The following is a 16,207-nucleotide window of genomic DNA, read 5'->3' as shown; positions in this document are numbered from 1 at the left end:
GTCGGTCGAGAATCTTGAGGAGGCCGTTGGCAGGCCGGGGTTGTCTGTGTGTTCCGTATTTTCTTGTTTTGGTGACTGCGACACGGGTGGATGATGGTTAGTGAGGAACATGGCGATGGTGGAATATGTTGGGTGGGTACTCACCAGAGAGATCGTCTCGTCAGGGCTGAGGTGGAGCATGCTTTGCTTTGGTATCGCGGGCCATGGGTGACTGAAAATGTGAGATTGATGTGAGACCGACAGGAGGGCGGGATGAGAAACCTCAGAGATCGTCTGGTCGGAGCTGGGCGCGCTTTGTGGTGGCATGTTTCGAGTGGAAGTCGTCGAGGTTGCCATGGTGGCCGAAGATGTGACGTTCGAGGCCGATGAGAGTGAATGATGGTGGTGCCGATGCCGATGCCGATGCTTGATGAGGGTGCATGGTGAAGATGGATGGTAGATGAGAAGGTGAGGGCAAGGCTGTTTGAGCTGCTTGGAGCTGGTGCTAGTGACTGTTGCTTGATGTGTGAAGTTGCGAAGTGAAGAGGGAGGAGTGCCAAAAGTTGGGGGTATTTATAGGTAAGGGTCGAGGGTCGCAGGATCAGCCTTGTGATCTGGGCCAAGATCGACGCTAGTACTATTCTGGGTTATGATGTGCATCGGAGAATTTACAAGGTTACATTTTCGGGAGCTGCCGAGTTTTGATTAATTATTGGCCAATGAAACCCGCCCAAGAAAGCCACTGTTACTCGGTCCACAAAATCGACACCAGCCCGCACAGCCCTACACCTAGGATCAGGCGCCCCAGCCAATAAGAAATTGGGATCAGATTGAGTTACAAGTCCAAATTAAATCCTGCGAGCACATCTACGGCGTCGCTGGGAATATATACCTTCTCTTCGAACCCTGGCGAAACCCACGACCATTTTCGAGGCTCACCAGACAGATTCCAGCGTACAATGAGGCCATAATGCCAGGAGGGCAGAAGCCGAAGACTTCAGTTGTATACCATCATCAACATCCACCAGCTGTCCCAAAGAAATTGGATATGCGCCCGGCTCACAGTGTCTAGAGCTGGCTGGGCAATCCATTTCTCTCTTCTCGACGATGATTAGCTTGTAGATTGCGTTTCTCCTACTTGCGATAGGCCGTGATCGAGTAGCATGGCGAAGCAAATCTACGGACTACTCGGCGGTTGCTCGTCTGGTGTTCTACTTCCTGCGATCAAAGTCGCTGGTCTACCTACTCTGTGATTTCCCAAGTCCAACTTTCAGTAATCAAGTACCATGACGGAGCAAGTTTATGGGCTAATTAGTGATGCTCCTCTCATGCCTTACTTCTCGATCAAGTAATATGACGAGTGGACCTACAAGCTAGGTAATCATTGATACTTGTTCTGATATCTGCTCCTGATATTCGCCCAGCCATTGGTGATCCCGCCCCGTTATATATCTTTCCAATCGGCGGGCCCGAATTGACTGCCCGCGCCGGACCTAATTGACTTCAATTGAGGGCCTGAATTGAACCTAACTGCTGGCGCAGGCCCCAATTGACTTCAATTGAACTGCCTATGCGACTATTGTAGTGGTAAAGCTGTGAGAAGTAGGTAGAATGAGCAGATTCTATGGATAGAATTGAAAGGGGCCAAATGAATGAAATTAGACCAAACGTATGGCTGCACATATTTTGTGGCAGGTGGCAGAAAATCGAGGCCCCTGAGAGCGTGGATGTAGTCCAGGCCCTGGACGAGGCCCTGGACGGTGCGGAGGTTCCTGCTCAGGCGCTCAATGGGCTGTCCGAGGGTCTTGAGACCCAGGTTCTTCTGTACCTGGGGGGGCTCGTAGTTCCGGCGGTTGTATCCGGGTTGGGACTCGTTGATGAAGATAACCGTGGTCAGGAGCCGGGACATCTCGGAGATGCGTGACTGTGGCAGGTGGCAGAAATTTCAAAGTGAAGCAAAGGAGTGTCAACCAGTTGCGCTTCGTTATACACTAAGATGCCCGATTACCACTTGGTGACTGTAGGTAATTGTTCAAAACTGCACCGCCGTTGACAGTACGCCTCGGGGCCTGCCATGTCGGAGATCCGCTCCAACTTGTGCGAATCATTTGATACTCCAGCGCGTGCTGGGTACCCCCGGATGGTCGATGATAATTTCGAAATATATATGGAAAGCACCAGCTAGATACAAATACCAATCCATCGTGCCAATCTCTCAAAATATTCCCGCTTGACTGTCCCGACGTTCGTGTCCAGACTGTCTGCGGTGATGTGGCTGACTCAGCAACAGACCTGTTGAGCGTCAACGTCATGGAGCCAACTTCCAAGGTCAGGTCCTGTCGCATCGCCGCCATGGCACGGCCGGCTTGTCTCGGTAGCTATCCGAATAATTAGCAATAGCAAGCAATCCTACATGGATCAGTCAATTTTGTGATGGGCGAGAATACGCATATGGAAATTTGGTTGGTAAGCTCGTGCTCTTCTCCTTCGCTCGAACCCCAGCCCGGACCGTCGCAGGCATCGTGCCGTGTTCAAGGCCTTCCAAGGCGGTGTTGTTTCTAATCATTTCGGATAATGCCTGCAATGGAAATGAATATTTCTCTGGTGAAACCCGCCCCCAAGTCTCTGGTGGGCTCGCAGCACGATGGGACCAAGTCGACGGTCTCTACCATTTGCCAAACCACCTAGATGTTCGCTAGCTGGAACCTTTCACTTGGATCTTATGTGCATGCATACATCGTATCGACGGAGGCTAATGATGGAGACATCGCTTCCAGGCAGGTGCTGCGGCAGCCTTCACGGTGGACTTGCTCGTATACCCTCTTGACACCATCAAGACGCGGTGGCAAAGCCAGGACTTCGTGAGCACCTACGCATCATCCGCAGGGGCCAGGAGAGTACCCGCCAATGTCTTCAAGGGCCTCTACCAGGGCGTGGGTAGCGTGATTCTCGCGACCCTGCCAGCAGGTTTGTCCCGTCGTCCCATTTCCACTCGCTTCGGTTTACCTTTTCCGAGTCTCTCTTTTCTGCTCTCCCGCGTCGCATGTGTGGTCGGCAAAAAAATCTGACAGTCTACGTACCCCTACGCAGCGGGTGTTTTCTTCACCACCTACGAGTCCGCCAAAACCCTCTACGCCGGGATCCTGCCGTCCGGCACGCCGCAGCCCGTGGTCCACTCCGCGGCGTCGGGGACGGCCGAGCTGGCATCGTGCCTCGTGCTCGCCCCGGCGGAGGTCGTGAAGCAGAACGCACAGATGCTGAGGCGGACCGGCGGCGTTGGCGTCAGCGGCGGACGGTCGACCTCGACATCGCTGGAGGCCTGGCGGATGCTGCGGCGGAGCGAGGGCGGGGCCGCGCGACGCCTCTGGCGGGGATACACGGCACTCGCGGCCCGGAACCTGCCGCATACGGCGATACAGTTCCCTGTTTTTGAGTTCCTCAGAGGGAGGATCTGGGATTGGCGAGACCGGCGGCGGTCGGGAGCCGTGCCGGGATCAGGACGTCAGCGTGCCGCCTCAAGCAGGGACGGCGAGGAACTGCAAGAGAAGATCCAGGCGGCGGGATCGGAGTCCGGAGCCGGGACATCAGTATTGTTGGAGACGTGGCTCGTCAATGGGGCAAGCGCGGGATTGTCGGGGGCTCTCGCAGCGGTTCTCACGACGCCGACGGACGTGGTCAAGACCCGGATGATGTTGATGGGGGAGAACAACAGCCGCGACGGCGTGGGAGGCGGCCACAATCCCGGCGGACGTCCCTCGCACCAAACCGAGCGTAGGACGGGAAGTTGGGAGGTTGCGAAGCAGGTGTTCCGAGAACGGGGAGTCAAAGGCCTCTTCCGAGGAGGCGCGCTCCGAGCCGTTTGGACGGCCCTTGGCAGCGGGCTGTATCTTGGTACGTATGAGGTATCCAAGGTTTGGCTGAGAGGTGGCAAAGATGAACGGGATGATGATTTATGAGCTCGAGCACGTCATCAAGCTTAGATGCAACCATGCACGATGAAGAATACCTACCACTGCAGGTTGGCACGACATTTTGCTTTTTTGCAGTCTCAGCGTTGTGTCGCCATCAAGCTAAGGTGGAACCAAGTCGAGGGACTGAGAGGTACGATTCATGTTGCCAGCAGGGGGAACTCCGGAGGATGCACTAACTTTGTCAGAGGCAAAAAAAGGAGTCGGATTTTTTTTTTTTTTTTTTTTTTTTTTTTGGCCCTGACTAGCTAGACCATCTATCTCCCTTCCGGACATCTAGTTCTGCCGAGATACTTCCTTGACGGAATTGTGCCGTACCTGCGCTCTGTAACCCCGATGGTGTAGGCTCTTTATTATATCTTTTCGACCGAGAAGACAATATTGCGACTTCCCTGATGCAGGAACAAATCATGCGAGCGCGGGAAAGGCTAATTAGGTGGTCGGCTCGAATTTTGCTGACGGGAGCACGGCTTCCAATGGCATCAAAATTTTAGTCGATTGCGCGATTCGGGAGAAGACTAAGAAAGCACGACTTTCTTGTGGGGGACTCGGAATCGCCCAGATGCGACATCGGGAACAAGCAATGTCCTTGCTTGCTTGTCCATGGGCTTCGCAATTTCCTGACGGGATGTCAACAGTAATTCAGTGTGTCGGTGTAAGGATGTTGGCCGCGAGAAGCACTGGATTCTCTCTGATCTTCCCACATCTCTCTCTCTCATCCCGTCCCGTCGTCTGAGTTTGTCTTGCTCGACCTTATTTCTTGCTCAACCGATAGCGTAACCTTGATGCGACCCGAAGGCGAACATATAAACGCAGTTGTAGCTCCACCTGTTTTGTCAAGATCCGCTTCATTCCATTCCCTTCGTTGACACCTCCCCACCATCATCCTTCTCGAGATCTGAGGTCTCGTTGCTTTGGGCCCTTCACCTTGCCAAGTCCACGATGGCTATCTCAAAGACCATTCTCGTCCCTAACCCACTTCTTCCCGTCACTCTCTTAGGGAAGAAGGCTGTTATATCCTCCGAGACAGAAGTGCCTCGCCCTCTAGATCAAGCAGACGAGTCTAGATATCTCGTCGTCTCTCCGTACACGGAGCGGGAGCACCTGCTCGATCTTGAGAGCGTGGACATAGAGAACCAGCTCCTTGCCTTGGCATTGGTGCGCATGAAGAACCTGAGAGAAGACTATGCCACGGCACCGTATCTGGATACCTTTAATTGGGGCGAGGTTATCGAGTCGTTGCGCACACTCGCACGCAAACGCGGCCACCACTGGAAGGAAACTTCCTTCTACATCGTTGCATTCCGCTCGCAAATCCCCCCATCGACTGTGTACGCCGACCTTGGCGTGCTTGACAAGGCAGCACACGTCGAAGCGACAGAGAGCGGGGGTTTCTTGAAGTGAGTGCCTCCCCATGCACACCGACAATGAGGCGAGACTGACAAAATCCCAGGTATTGGTTTGGAGAACCAGATAGCGACGGCCGAAACCTTGCGACGTGCATCTGGAGCTCAAGGGAAGACGCAAGGAGAGGAGGCGTGGGCCCAGCTCACCGGAAAGCTGCTGGTGCCACCAGATTCTTGTACTCGAATTGGAAGATTGACCGCCACAGACTGATCATCCGCGACGGGATTGAGAGCTGGGATATCATTGATTGGGTTGACGAGAATTAAAGCGTTCGAACTTGCCTGAGAAGAGCGGGAGTTGGTCCTTTTTCTTTTTTCCCGATTTCTTTACGGAGTTCCGGCGTGGATCAAGATACAGGGAAAGCCATTTGCTGCCTGTTCTAGAGTAATGAAGATATCATATGAATAGAGTTAGATATCGTGGATCGAACCAAGTCCAGCCAACATCGCCGGGATAGACGTAGTAGGAAGGCGGCAGAAGAGCAAAGGCGGAAAAGGAGTGATGGAGTGCGAGAGAGAGCCGAAGTGGGAACCACAGGTATAAGAACCTAGAACACACCACCTCGAAGGCCGCCCGGCGGCGTGGGGGACGCGTGGGATACTTGATGTCGCCAGCGCGGGTGTGTCAGACTTTCTGCTTCTCATCCCACGCCCTTGAACGCCTCTTGCTAGGGTGTGTGGCTCTACGAGGTACCTCTGTAATTACCCTCCTGATCAGCGTGGCTGACCTTCCATGCTGTCTTCGGTGTAGTGAATAATTACTCACTCTCTGATTACCATTTCTAGTCCGCTCCATTAGCGTTGACTCCTGGATATCCCATCTGACCACTATCAGCCATCTCTGGCCCCCTCCTGTTCTAGCTAGCGCCTAGCATTGCTTTAGAACCACCTACGCAGTAGGGATAGGATACCCTCTCCATGCTCAGCTGAATATCTGCGTTTCCTCCCGGCTCTGGAGGAGGAACCTCGATCCTGTTTGGTGTGGCCCATCCACCCAACAAAATTCGAGGGTGGGGAGCACTCCTTGTCAGTGAAGCCATCTCCACACAAATATCAATAGTTCAACCGCTTTCACAAACTAATCCAGGTTGCTTATACCTAGAAACGTTGAAATCCCCGTATTTCCCCGCATCATCTGCATGGGCCCAGCCCTTTCCCCCAGCTTCCAGGTTCCCGGAGAAGCTCATTTGTACAAGGGTACCGTCGACCGCTTACCGTTCCGTCCTGGACTCAGCAAGGTCTCGGCAGAAGATCGACCGAAAGCCCATGTTTTGCTTCTTCAAGTCTCGACGTAGGTCAATGGCCGTCTGCCCGTAGCACTTCCGAAATGGCTACTCCCTGCCTGTCGTCGCCATCTCCGCATCTGCGCAACGGACTTGGCGATGGTTGGGAGGGTTGCGGCTCGTGCTATTTACACCGAGCTTGCTTGCATCTCGGGAAGCAATGGATCCAAATGACGAAGAGACGAAACTTTTATACCCACGATGATTTCCTGCTTCGAGAGCTGTGCTCTATACCATACTTCTGGGACATTTCTCTCTGATTGCCACCATGCGGCTCTCCCCATTTCTAGCCATTGGCGCCGCCATCTCCTTTGCGAGTGGAATTGCGGTCGAGAAAGGCTCCCTCAGAGCCAACGGCGCCGTGGATCCCATTGCCATCGACACTGCGACGCCGTGGATTTCATGGCGGCTTAGCTCGGATAAGCGTGCCGACAACCAGACGGCCTACCAGATTCAGGCCTCCTCATCACGGTCCGACTTCGACACGCCCGATCTGTGGGATACGGGCAAGGTCGCGTCAAGCAACGCATCCGCCACGTACGACGGTAAAGATCTCACTTCGCGATCTGCTGTTTACTGGCGCGTGAGGGTCTGGGATGTCGATGGGGTGGTATCCAAGTGGAGCGATGTTGCCGTCTTCGAGGTGTCTCTTCTTAGTAACTCGGACTGGAGAGCATCATGGATCACGAACAAGAAGTTCTCGACTGGCGACACCTCCCTGCCGATTTTCACCAAGCCCTTCAGAGTCACTTGCCCCGTGGCCAAGGCTCGCCTCTACCTGCTGGGTCTCGGCTTGCACGTTGCGCTGCTGAACGAAAATCCCGTCGATGATTCTGTCTTGCAGCCTGGCTATTCGACCGTGAACAAGACTCTTCTATACTCGACGTACGATGTCACAACCCAACTGCGAAAGGGGAAGAACCTTCTTCGAGTGGAGCTCGGCAAGGGTATCTATGATGCAGAGAAGCCCCTGCTCGGCCGATATTCAAAGTTCAACTTGGCAGCTCCCGCACCTCTGATGCTCATTGCCCAGCTCGAGTACACCTGCGAGAATGGGGACATACATGCTGTCTATTCTGACGAGTCGTGGCTGACAACCGTATCGGGCCCATACTTCGAGACATCGTGGTTCGGCGGCGAGGAATACGATGCCCGCAAGGAGCTCGCGGGTTGGGATGGTGTCTGTGGACACAGGAAAGAATGGACCAAGGCGACCATCGCTACTCCGCCGACGGGGACTCTTGTGAGCCCTCGAGCTCCTCCGTTGAAGGTGGTGGAGGCGCTGAAGGCTGTTGCCGTCAAGCAGGTACGTCAAGAGCATCCGGGTGCGATATAACAGCACCGTTAACCCTTTATGGACAGGTTGGCTCTGAGTGGGTTTTTGACTTGGGCATCAATTTTGTTGGAACTTTCAGCTTGGTCATGAACGGTAAAGGGGTGAGTGCTACTGGAAACTAGCAACCATCATGCTTCTCTACGCCCCGTCTGTTCTAATGTGGTGACCACTTATCTAGCGAGCTGGCACACGAATTGTGTTCCGCCCAGGCGAGAACATCACTGCCAATGGCGGAATATCGCAGTCCACCACTGGAAGCCCCATCTTCGACGCGTACACACTCTCCGATGCCGAGACTCAGTCATATTCACCCAAGTTTCTGTACCACGGCTTCCGCTACCTGGGTGTCAACCTTACTTGGACACCCTCCCTTGATGACATGACCGGATATGTCATCAGGGCCGCCAACGAGCCTGTGCTGTCTCTTCATACGAGCAACGAGTTGTTCAATTCGATCCATGCCATCATCGACCGGTCGATCCAGGGGAACATGTACTCCGTCCTCACTGACTCCCCCCACCGAGAAAAGTATGGGTGGCTGGAGCAGAACCAATTTGTCTTCCACCCGCTGGCCATGGGATATGACCTGCAAGCTTATGGCTACGACATGATACTCACAATGGCAGATGCCCAAGCTGCTGATGTCCCGGGGTTGATTCCAGATATCGCACCTGAATTGTGAGTTGAAATTCCAGTCCCTGGTCGCCGCCAATTACGGACTGGAATAGAGAGACTGACACCCTTGGCCTCAGCGGGAACCCCATGGGAGGCGGCTATCGCAACGACCCCAATGTTAGCATCCTCTCATAACACCGGACGTCGTTTTGCCGTGCGTACTGACTTAAGATACAGTGGGGATGTGCCATGATCATTGTTCCGCTGCGGCTGTACCAATACTATGGCGACATCAAATACCTACAGTTCAAACACCAGTTCATGGTGGAGTATATCGAGTATTTGGTCAATAGAGCTGGGGGGAATCCCTACCTCAACGACGGCGGTCTCGGTGACTGGGAGGGCTTGGGTGAGTTGACCATCTCCTCCATCTGGGGAACTCTGCTGATTCTCCTACCCAAGACACGACCACGCCAAAGGGTGTCACCTCGACATTCGGCTACTACCAGGCCGTGAAAGCCATGACGGAGGTCGAAGAGATACTCGGAAACACCGAGCAGGCTGCGTACTACCGCAACCTCTCGTCAAGCCTACAGGCAGGCTTCCATAGCATGTGGTTCAACGACACTGGATCCCCGCACTACTGCTCCAACTCCCAGGCCTGCAACGCCTTGGCCCTCGACCTCGGTGCGGTCCCGGAGAAGTACAGAGCCGACGTTCTGGGCAACCTCATCAACTCTCTTGAAAGTCACAACTGGCACGTCACCGTCGGCGAGATCGGCCTCCCCAGTACGTCTCATCCCTTTCCCCAGGGGTCGAGTATCGCTCCATGTAACTAAGCCACTCCTGCCACTTTGACAAGGCGTCTTCAAGGTCCTCCGCGCCGCTGGCAGGGACGACATCATCTTCAAGCTGATGAACACGGAGACGAGTCCAAGCTACGGCTACGAGGTCCGCAGCGGGGCGACATCCCTCTGGGAGCACTGGGACGCCGACAAAACAGGTGGCAGCCTGAACCACTTCATGCACGTATTCCCAGGCCGAGCTCTCCAAGCCCTGATCTCCAAGCTGACTCCCATCCCCATGTCATAGGTACGGGTACGGCGACACGTGGCTCTTGCAGCTCAGCGGCCTGGCGCAGAAGGAAGGGTCTGTGGGCTGGCGGGAGATTGAGTACGAGCCCATCGTCGTCGGCGACTTGACGTCGGCGAGCACCACCTACCGAACCCCGCTCGGCACCGCGTCGGCCAGCTGGACGGTCCGTGGAAACTCGATAACGTACGAGATCACCGTACCCGTCGGCGCCGTTGCAACCGTCAATTTCCCCGCCGTCGCCGCCTCGGAGAACGCGAAGGGACTCAGTGTGGCTCAGAGCGGGATCATGTCGGTCGACGCGGGCAATGATAGGACGGTCATAAGGGCCGGATCGGGGATGTATTCGTTCAGTGGAACCTTGGCAGCATAATGGGCTAGGAGGAGGTCGAACTAGATGGAGAGATTGTCGGGAGTGGGTTGGCTACCACAGGAAGTGTATTGAAATCCCATGAACTTGTGGCTAGCATTTTATGAGCAATTGCTCCCGACAGTTCAAGATATAAAGATATAATCATTTGAGCCTCTCTGTGTGTATGAGCGTCCTTCAAGTGAAAGCGTACGGGCCTCAACTACGATATCAAATAACCAATGGAGGCTATTGATCTGAGTTGAGACCCTCTCTGGCAATACTGTCCTGTTGTTGCGCGACGTAGTTATTGCGCAGGTTGCTCCTTAATCTCTGCAGTTGACCCGAAAATGTGCCTACTTCAGGACTGCACAACAGCTGGCTGGCTGTCTACCTAGACTGGAGGCAAGTGCTGGGTTGAGAGCCACTACTTACGCTGGCTCAGGGCCACAACGCCGGGCAGCTCCTTGCCCTCGAGCAGCTCGAGGCTGGCGCCGCCGCCGGTCGAGACGTGGCTGAGCTTGTCCTCGACGCCGTACTTGGCCGCCACGGTGGCGGTGTCGCCGCCGCCGATGATGACGATCCTGCCCGCCTGCGCCGCCGCGACCGCCGCGTCGAGCGTCTGCTTGGTGCCGTTGGCGAACTTTTCAAACTCGAACACGCCGGGGGGCCCGTTCCACAGGATCGTCTGCGACTCGTCGATCGCCTGCTTGGCCAGCTTGATCGACTCGGGACCGCAGTCGAGGCCCATCCAGCCGTCGGGGATGCCCTCCTTGTCCGTGGCCGTGCCCGTCTTTGCGTCCTTGTCGAACTTGTCCGCCGTGACGTAGTCGACCGGCAGGACCACCTTGACGTTGTTGGCCTTGGCCTTCTCCATCAGCTTGGCGACCGTCTTGGAGCCGGCCTCGTCGAAGAGCGAGTTGCCGATCGACATGTTGTCGAGCGTCTTCTTGAACGTGAAGGCCATGCCGCCGCAGATGACCAACGTGTTGACCTTGTCCAGCAGGTTCTCGATCAACTGGATCTTGTCGCTGACCTTGGCGCCGCCCAGGATGGCCAGGAACGGCCGCTTGGGGTTCTCGAGCGCCTTGGCAAAGTAGTCCAGCTCCTTCTTCATCAGGAAGCCCGCCGCCTTCTGGGGCAGCTCGACGCCAACCATGGAGGAGTGGGCACGGTGAGCGGTGCCAAAGGCGTCATCTGAGCAGAAGGTGGAGGGTTCATTATTAGCTTTCCATGTACGACTCTGGAAGTCCGAGGACAACAGCAACAACAACTATTGCGCCAAAAGGGGGAGAACTCACTGATAAAGACGTCTCCGAGCTTCGTGAGCCCCTTTCGAAACTCGTCAACCTTGGCCTTGTCGGCCTTGGTCTTGTTGCCATCCTTATCGACGCCCTTGCCCTCCTCCTCAATGTGGAAGCGCAGGTTCTCCAGCAGGATCACATCGCCGTTATCCGCCTTGGAGACGATCTCCTCGACCTGCGGGCCAACGCAATCGGGGGCGAAGGTGACCTTCTTGCCCAAAAGCTTCTCGAGCTCGGGAACAACTGGCTTGAGGGAGTACTTCTCGTTTGGGCTGCCGTTTGGCCGGCCCAGGTGGGACATGAGGATCACGGCCTTGGCGCCGTGGTCAATGGCATATTTGATGGTTGGAATCGCACCGGCGATGCGCTGCGGGTTGGTAACGTTCTTGTTCTCATCGAGTGGGACGTTGAAGTCGACCTATTCATGTCATGGGTTTTTTTAGTACATGGTCTGATCATCACAAGTGTGCCCCTCTCGCCCCAGCGCAGCGCCTTACACGGGAGCGGGGTCTCTGCTAAATTCATTGATAGATTCTTACGCGGATGAGGGCGCGCTTGCCCTTGAGGTCGACGTCCTCGATCGACAGCTTGTTGGAGAGAGACATTTTGGCTAGATTAGGAGCTCAATTGGTGTGTATATTAGGTTTGAGGCAATAGATCGAACGTTCCCTGGGCCGTTGTCCAAGCTGACCTAGCTCCAAGGCACTGTCAAAATTTCTTGGTGGGATGTTTGGCTAGAAAGGTGGGGCCAACCACATCTGTCGCACCAGCCACTGTGGCTTGCTTGGTCCGTTCCCACAAATCAAAGCGAAAAAAAGATCGTTAATTCTCTTATCCCCACGACATCAACGGCGACGGAGGACCCAACTCGGCGAAGGAAACCCAGCACGTCATAACTCCCAAGTGCTGTATCGCATCTCATTGAGCGTCTAGCGTCTACCGATTCCAATCATGGCTGACGCCCAGAAAGATGCGCCGTTCAAGACGGTGCAAGTGGAGGCCCTCGTGAGTTTCTCCAGCCCCACCAAGATTCAGAAAACTGGACTGTAGGTACTGACAGGATGGCGATTTAGGTGGCGATGAAGATTGTCAAACACTGCTCCTCCAACTTCCCAACCACTGCGACAGGCTCCATTGTCGGTCTGGACAGCAACGGCGTGCTCGAAGTGACCAACTCGTTCCCGTTCCCCATCGTCGAGACCTCCAGCACAGACAGCCACCCAAATGATGCGTCTAGCCTTGCCGCTGCTGCTCCCCGGGCGAAGGCAAACATCACATACCAAAACGAGATGATCAGGCATTTGAAGGAGGTCAACGTTGACGCCAACAACGTTGGGTGGTACACTAGCGCCACCATGGGCAACTTCATCAACCTCGGCTTCGTCGAAAACCAGTACCACTACCAGCGCGACAACGATAGGACTGTTGCGCTCGTCCACGATGTCAGCCGCAGCTCGCAGGGCCCGTTGACTCTACGTGCCTTCAAGCTGTCCAACACTTTCATGGCAGCTTACAAGGAGGGCAAATTCACGACGGACAGGTAAGACCATATCCATTTCGGCCCCGCCTACCGTTGCCCATGCAGCGCTGACGCAGCCCCATCTCCAGCCTCCAGAAGTCAAAGCTGTCCTTCAAGGACATCATCGTCGAATTTCCCGTCATCATTCACAACTCTCACCTCCTCACTTCCTACCTCCACCAGATTCCCGCCCCTCCCGAGTCTGCCGAAGTACCTCTCCCCGCCTCGCTGTCCGACATACGGCGTGACCCTGTCGAGCCGCCTCCGAACCCGTCGCTCGACTCACTCGACGTCTCCATCGACCCGTTCCTTGAGAAGACATGCGACCTGCTGTTGGAAAGCATCGAGGCCCATTACACGGATCTCAACAATCACCAATACTACCAGCGGCAGCTAGCACGTGAACAGGCCAAGATCACGGCATGGCAGACAAAGCGCAAGGCGGAGAATGCGGCACGAGCGGCCGCGAAGCAACAGCCGCTCCCCGAGGACGAGTGGCAGAGACTTTTCAAGCTTCCCCAGGAGCCAAGCCGGCTCGAGGGTATGTTGAACGCGAGGCAGGTTGAGCAGTATAGCAGACAGGTGGATGGCTTCACAGCCAACATTACTGCGAAGATGTTTGCTGTTCGGGGCAACTTGCTACCCGAATAGGTCACAGCGGCAGCCGGGTGTACTACACGGACGAGGATGAATATCTCGGGGTTAATGGCATTGGGCTCGGCGTTCGGGTGATGGACTCGGTCAACCCTCCAAGAGGTTCAGGTGCCGTCGAGTGAAGACGGGCTTGCACTGTATACAGATGAAGAGAATTGGAGCAAGGTGAAAACAACCTACTTGTATTGATTGCAGTCCATGACCCTCCCCCCGCCAACCCCCTTACGGCGTAGATTTGGTATATCCGGCCCGTAGCCTTCGGGTTCTCCCGTTCTTCGGAATTTGGCAGAGGGCTGGCTGCCCAGGTAACTGCCGCCGAGGGATTTGAGAGGGGCATGGTGGGGGCTTTGCTAAAATAGGCTTAGCTCTTATCCCTTCTCTCACCGCTGTGCAAAACTGTTGATCAATCCCCCACCTTTTTGAACCTTTCCAACCCTCCATTTCTCATTTTCATCCCTCCCGACATCCCCCTTGCTCCCACTCCCTACCAGACCAGAGGTGAGAATAGGCTTGGAGTATATCTATCTCTTCGAATCCATCTTACTGACGTTCACTTCCAAGGCCTCCTTCCACTCGATAACCTACCCCCCCCTTCTTGCCCTGTCGGTAAGCATTTCGAACATTTTCTTAACCCCTCTCTCATCAAGCCTTTTGAGCTGACACTGCCTCGCCTTCTAGCCAGAGAACCTTTTTTCAGAATGTCTGCTCCCGCCCACAAGTTTAAGGTCGCCGATCTTTCCCTCGCTGCCTTTGGCCGCAAGGAGATCGAGCTGGCCGAGAATGAGATGCCAGGTCTCATGGCTACTCGCAAGAAGTATGCTGCCGACCAACCTCTGAAGGGTGCCCGTATTGCTGGGTGCCTGCACATGACGATCCAGACTGCTGTCCTCATCGAGACTCTTGTCTCCCTGGGTGCCGAGGTCACCTGGTCATCATGCAACATCTTCAGCACACAAGACCACGCTGCCGCTGCCATTGCCGCTGCCGGCGTTCCCGTCTTCGCCTGGAAGGGCGAGACCGAGGATGAGTACAACTGGTGTCTCGAGCAGCAGCTCGTCGCCTTTAAGGATGACAAGAAGCTGAACCTGATTCTCGATGACGGTGGTGACTTGACCCACCTTGTCCACGACAAGTACCCCGAGATGCTCGAGAACTGCTTCGGTGTCTCGGAGGAGACCACCACTGGCGTCCACCACCTCTACCGCATGGTCAAGAACGCGTCCCTCCTCGTCCCGGCCATCAATGTCAACGACTCCGTTACCAAGTCCAAGTTTGACAACCTCTACGGCTGCCGCGAGTCGCTGATTGACGGTATCAAGCGGGCGACTGATGTCATGATTGCTGGCAAGATCGCTGTTGTTGCCGGCTTCGGTGACGTCGGCAAGGGTTGTGCCATGGCCCTCCACACAATGGGTGCCCGCGTCTTGGTTACTGAGATCGACCCCATCAATGCTCTCCAGGCGGCCATGGCTGGCTACCAGGTCACCACCATGGAGAAGGCGGCCAGCGTTGGCCAGATCTTCGTGACCACCACCGGTTGCCGAGACATCCTGGTTGGCAAGCACTTCGAGGCCATGCCCAACGATGCTATTGTCTGCAGTAAGCTTGTCCCAGCACCGCAAAAAGGGCCTTGAAACATGTCGATGCTGACGGACACCTTAGACATCGGCCACTTTGACATTGAGATCGACGTCGCGTGGCTCAAGGCCAACGCTGCCAGCGTTCAGAATATCAAGCCCCAGGTTGATCGCTTCCTGATGAAGAACGGCCGCCACATAGTCCTCCTGGCCGAGGGCCGTCTGGTCAACCTGGGCTGTGCCACCGGCCACAGCTCCTTTGTCATGTCTTGCAGCTTCACCAACCAGGTCCTGGCGCAGATCATGCTTTACAAGAACAACGACGAGGCCTTCGGCAAGAAGTACGTCGAGTTCGCCAAGAGCGGCAAGCTGGAGAAGAAAGTCTACGTCCTTCCCAAGATCCTCGACGAGGAGGTTGCCCGTCTCCACTTGGCCCACGTCAACGTCGAGCTCGAGAACCTCACGCCCGTCCAGGCCGAGTACCTCAGCCTTCCGGTCGAGGGTCCCTTCAAGACCGACCAGTATGTTCTCCGCTGCCCCGCCCTCCTTCGTCCCTCATGTGCCCTGCTAATGCCATCGTAGCTACCGCTACTAATTTTCCCTTTTTTGTCTACCCCCTCGCACACCAACATTGGATCCCTTCAACATACGGGTTCTGAAGCATCTCAACGACATGAAGGCAGGTTCTATGCTATTAGGGCATAGAAAGTGCAACAAAGGCATCTTTGATACATTCAACAGGCATGGCTCGCATAGCACCGGTATGGCAGGGTAAAAACGGCGGGGGATGGGGGGGTTTCTCTGGTACACGTTTTTCAACAAAAAAGTACGGCGTTGGCTTTAACATGATATCCCCCAAACGGAATTAGGCTTTTAACATAGGATGATGATGGTCATTTTACGACAGGATCCGTCATCCCCACGCGGGGACGAGATGGATTCCAAACCAGCGCGTCAACCGCGGCCCCTGATAGACAGACAGATTATGTGATGGAATAGATGGACTGCGTGTTGTGCGCACCACCAACCCCAAGCTTCGTCTGATGATTCTCCTCGGTGTTCATGTGCACACTTACACAGCCCCCTCTGATCCCTATATTTTGCAAGTGCCATGACCACAGCGGT

The 16,207-nt window shown here is 55.1% G+C and overlaps 7 protein-coding genes across 7 annotated transcripts; 5 read left to right on the top strand and 2 right to left on the bottom strand.

Annotated features, from left to right (window-relative positions):
- Positions 1-262: 262 nt before the first annotated feature.
- Positions 263-1,888, bottom strand: QBC33DRAFT_558208 (uncharacterized protein; the record flags this gene model as incomplete). Its single annotated transcript, XM_060429860.1, has 2 exons — positions 263-484; positions 1,649-1,888. The coding sequence occupies 2 exons, from the start codon at positions 1,886-1,888 to the stop codon at positions 263-265; spliced, it is 462 nt and encodes a 153-aa protein (XP_060284258.1).
- A 59-nt stretch (positions 1,889-1,947) lies between these two features.
- Positions 1,948-4,158, top strand: QBC33DRAFT_610601 (mitochondrial carrier domain-containing protein). The gene is made up of 4 exons (XM_060432419.1): positions 1,948-2,445; positions 2,757-2,946; positions 3,070-4,080; positions 4,136-4,158. The coding sequence occupies exons 1-3, from the start codon at positions 2,413-2,415 to the stop codon at positions 3,933-3,935; spliced, it is 1,089 nt and encodes a 362-aa protein (XP_060284257.1). The 5' UTR covers positions 1,948-2,412; the 3' UTR covers positions 3,936-4,080; positions 4,136-4,158.
- A 620-nt stretch (positions 4,159-4,778) lies between these two features.
- QBC33DRAFT_42258 (uncharacterized protein) lies at positions 4,779-5,692 on the top strand. Its single transcript, XM_060424130.1, has 2 exons — positions 4,779-5,347; positions 5,401-5,692. Exons 1-2 carry the CDS (start codon positions 4,890-4,892, stop codon positions 5,618-5,620), a joined length of 678 nt encoding a protein of 225 aa, XP_060284256.1. The 5' UTR covers positions 4,779-4,889; the 3' UTR covers positions 5,621-5,692.
- A 1,212-nt stretch (positions 5,693-6,904) lies between these two features.
- QBC33DRAFT_558206 (bacterial alpha-L-rhamnosidase-domain-containing protein) lies at positions 6,905-10,052 on the top strand (the record flags this gene model as incomplete). The annotated part of the gene is made up of 8 exons (XM_060429859.1): positions 6,905-7,942; positions 7,999-8,073; positions 8,151-8,650; positions 8,725-8,764; positions 8,825-8,996; positions 9,050-9,376; positions 9,450-9,612; positions 9,680-10,052. The coding sequence occupies 8 exons, from the start codon at positions 6,905-6,907 to the stop codon at positions 10,050-10,052; spliced, it is 2,688 nt and encodes an 895-aa protein (XP_060284255.1).
- Positions 10,053-10,455: 403 nt separating this feature from the next.
- Positions 10,456-11,937, bottom strand: QBC33DRAFT_449898 (phosphoglycerate kinase; the record flags this gene model as incomplete). The annotated part of the gene is made up of 3 exons (XM_060424541.1): positions 10,456-11,225; positions 11,330-11,750; positions 11,872-11,937. The coding sequence occupies 3 exons, from the start codon at positions 11,935-11,937 to the stop codon at positions 10,456-10,458; spliced, it is 1,257 nt and encodes a 418-aa protein (XP_060284254.1).
- A 241-nt stretch (positions 11,938-12,178) lies between these two features.
- Positions 12,179-13,940, top strand: QBC33DRAFT_536075 (uncharacterized protein). Its single transcript, XM_060427675.1, has 3 exons — positions 12,179-12,337; positions 12,406-12,872; positions 12,941-13,940. Exons 1-3 carry the CDS (start codon positions 12,284-12,286, stop codon positions 13,500-13,502), a joined length of 1,083 nt encoding a protein of 360 aa, XP_060284253.1. The 5' UTR covers positions 12,179-12,283; the 3' UTR covers positions 13,503-13,940.
- Positions 13,941-16,153, top strand: QBC33DRAFT_536074 (Adenosylhomocysteinase). Its single transcript, XM_060427674.1, has 4 exons — positions 13,941-14,111; positions 14,184-15,104; positions 15,168-15,603; positions 15,665-16,153. Exons 2-4 carry the CDS (start codon positions 14,204-14,206, stop codon positions 15,675-15,677), a joined length of 1,350 nt encoding a protein of 449 aa, XP_060284252.1. The 5' UTR covers positions 13,941-14,111; positions 14,184-14,203; the 3' UTR covers positions 15,678-16,153.
- Positions 16,154-16,207: the final 54 nt, after the last annotated feature.

This window comes from Phialemonium atrogriseum (genome assembly GCF_030411735.1).
Source record: "Phialemonium atrogriseum strain 8032-3 unplaced genomic scaffold QBC33scaffold_10, whole genome shotgun sequence".
NCBI classification, from domain to species: Eukaryota; Fungi; Ascomycota; class Sordariomycetes; order Cephalothecales; family Cephalothecaceae; genus Phialemonium; species Phialemonium atrogriseum.
The sequence above is the reverse complement of the archived record's forward strand: the minus strand, read 5'-3'. Positions and strand labels throughout refer to the sequence as shown.

Coding starts and splice junctions, on each gene's coding strand:
- QBC33DRAFT_610601 (XM_060432419.1), top strand. CDS start 2,413: ATGGGCGAGAATACGCATATGGAAATTTGGTTG. Junction 2,446..2,756: donor CGCATATGGAAATTTGGTTG/GTAAGCTCGTGC, acceptor CATCGCTTCCAG/GCAGGTGCTGCGGCAGCCTT. Junction 2,947..3,069: donor TCTCGCGACCCTGCCAGCAG/GTTTGTCCCGTC, acceptor ACCCCTACGCAG/CGGGTGTTTTCTTCACCACC.
- QBC33DRAFT_42258 (XM_060424130.1), top strand. CDS start 4,890: ATGGCTATCTCAAAGACCATTCTCGTCCCTAACCCACTTCTTCCCGTC. Junction 5,348..5,400: donor GAGAGCGGGGGTTTCTTGAA/GTGAGTGCCTCC, acceptor ACAAAATCCCAG/GTATTGGTTTGGAGAACCAG.
- QBC33DRAFT_536075 (XM_060427675.1), top strand. CDS start 12,284: ATGGCTGACGCCCAGAAAGATGCGCCGTTCAAGACGGTGCAAGTGGAG. Junction 12,338..12,405: donor CGGTGCAAGTGGAGGCCCTC/GTGAGTTTCTCC, acceptor ATGGCGATTTAG/GTGGCGATGAAGATTGTCAA. Junction 12,873..12,940: donor GGCAAATTCACGACGGACAG/GTAAGACCATAT, acceptor CCCCATCTCCAG/CCTCCAGAAGTCAAAGCTGT.
- QBC33DRAFT_536074 (XM_060427674.1), top strand. CDS start 14,204: ATGTCTGCTCCCGCCCACAAGTTTAAGGTCGCCGATCTTTCCCTCGCT. Junction 15,105..15,167: donor CAACGATGCTATTGTCTGCA/GTAAGCTTGTCC, acceptor CGGACACCTTAG/ACATCGGCCACTTTGACATT.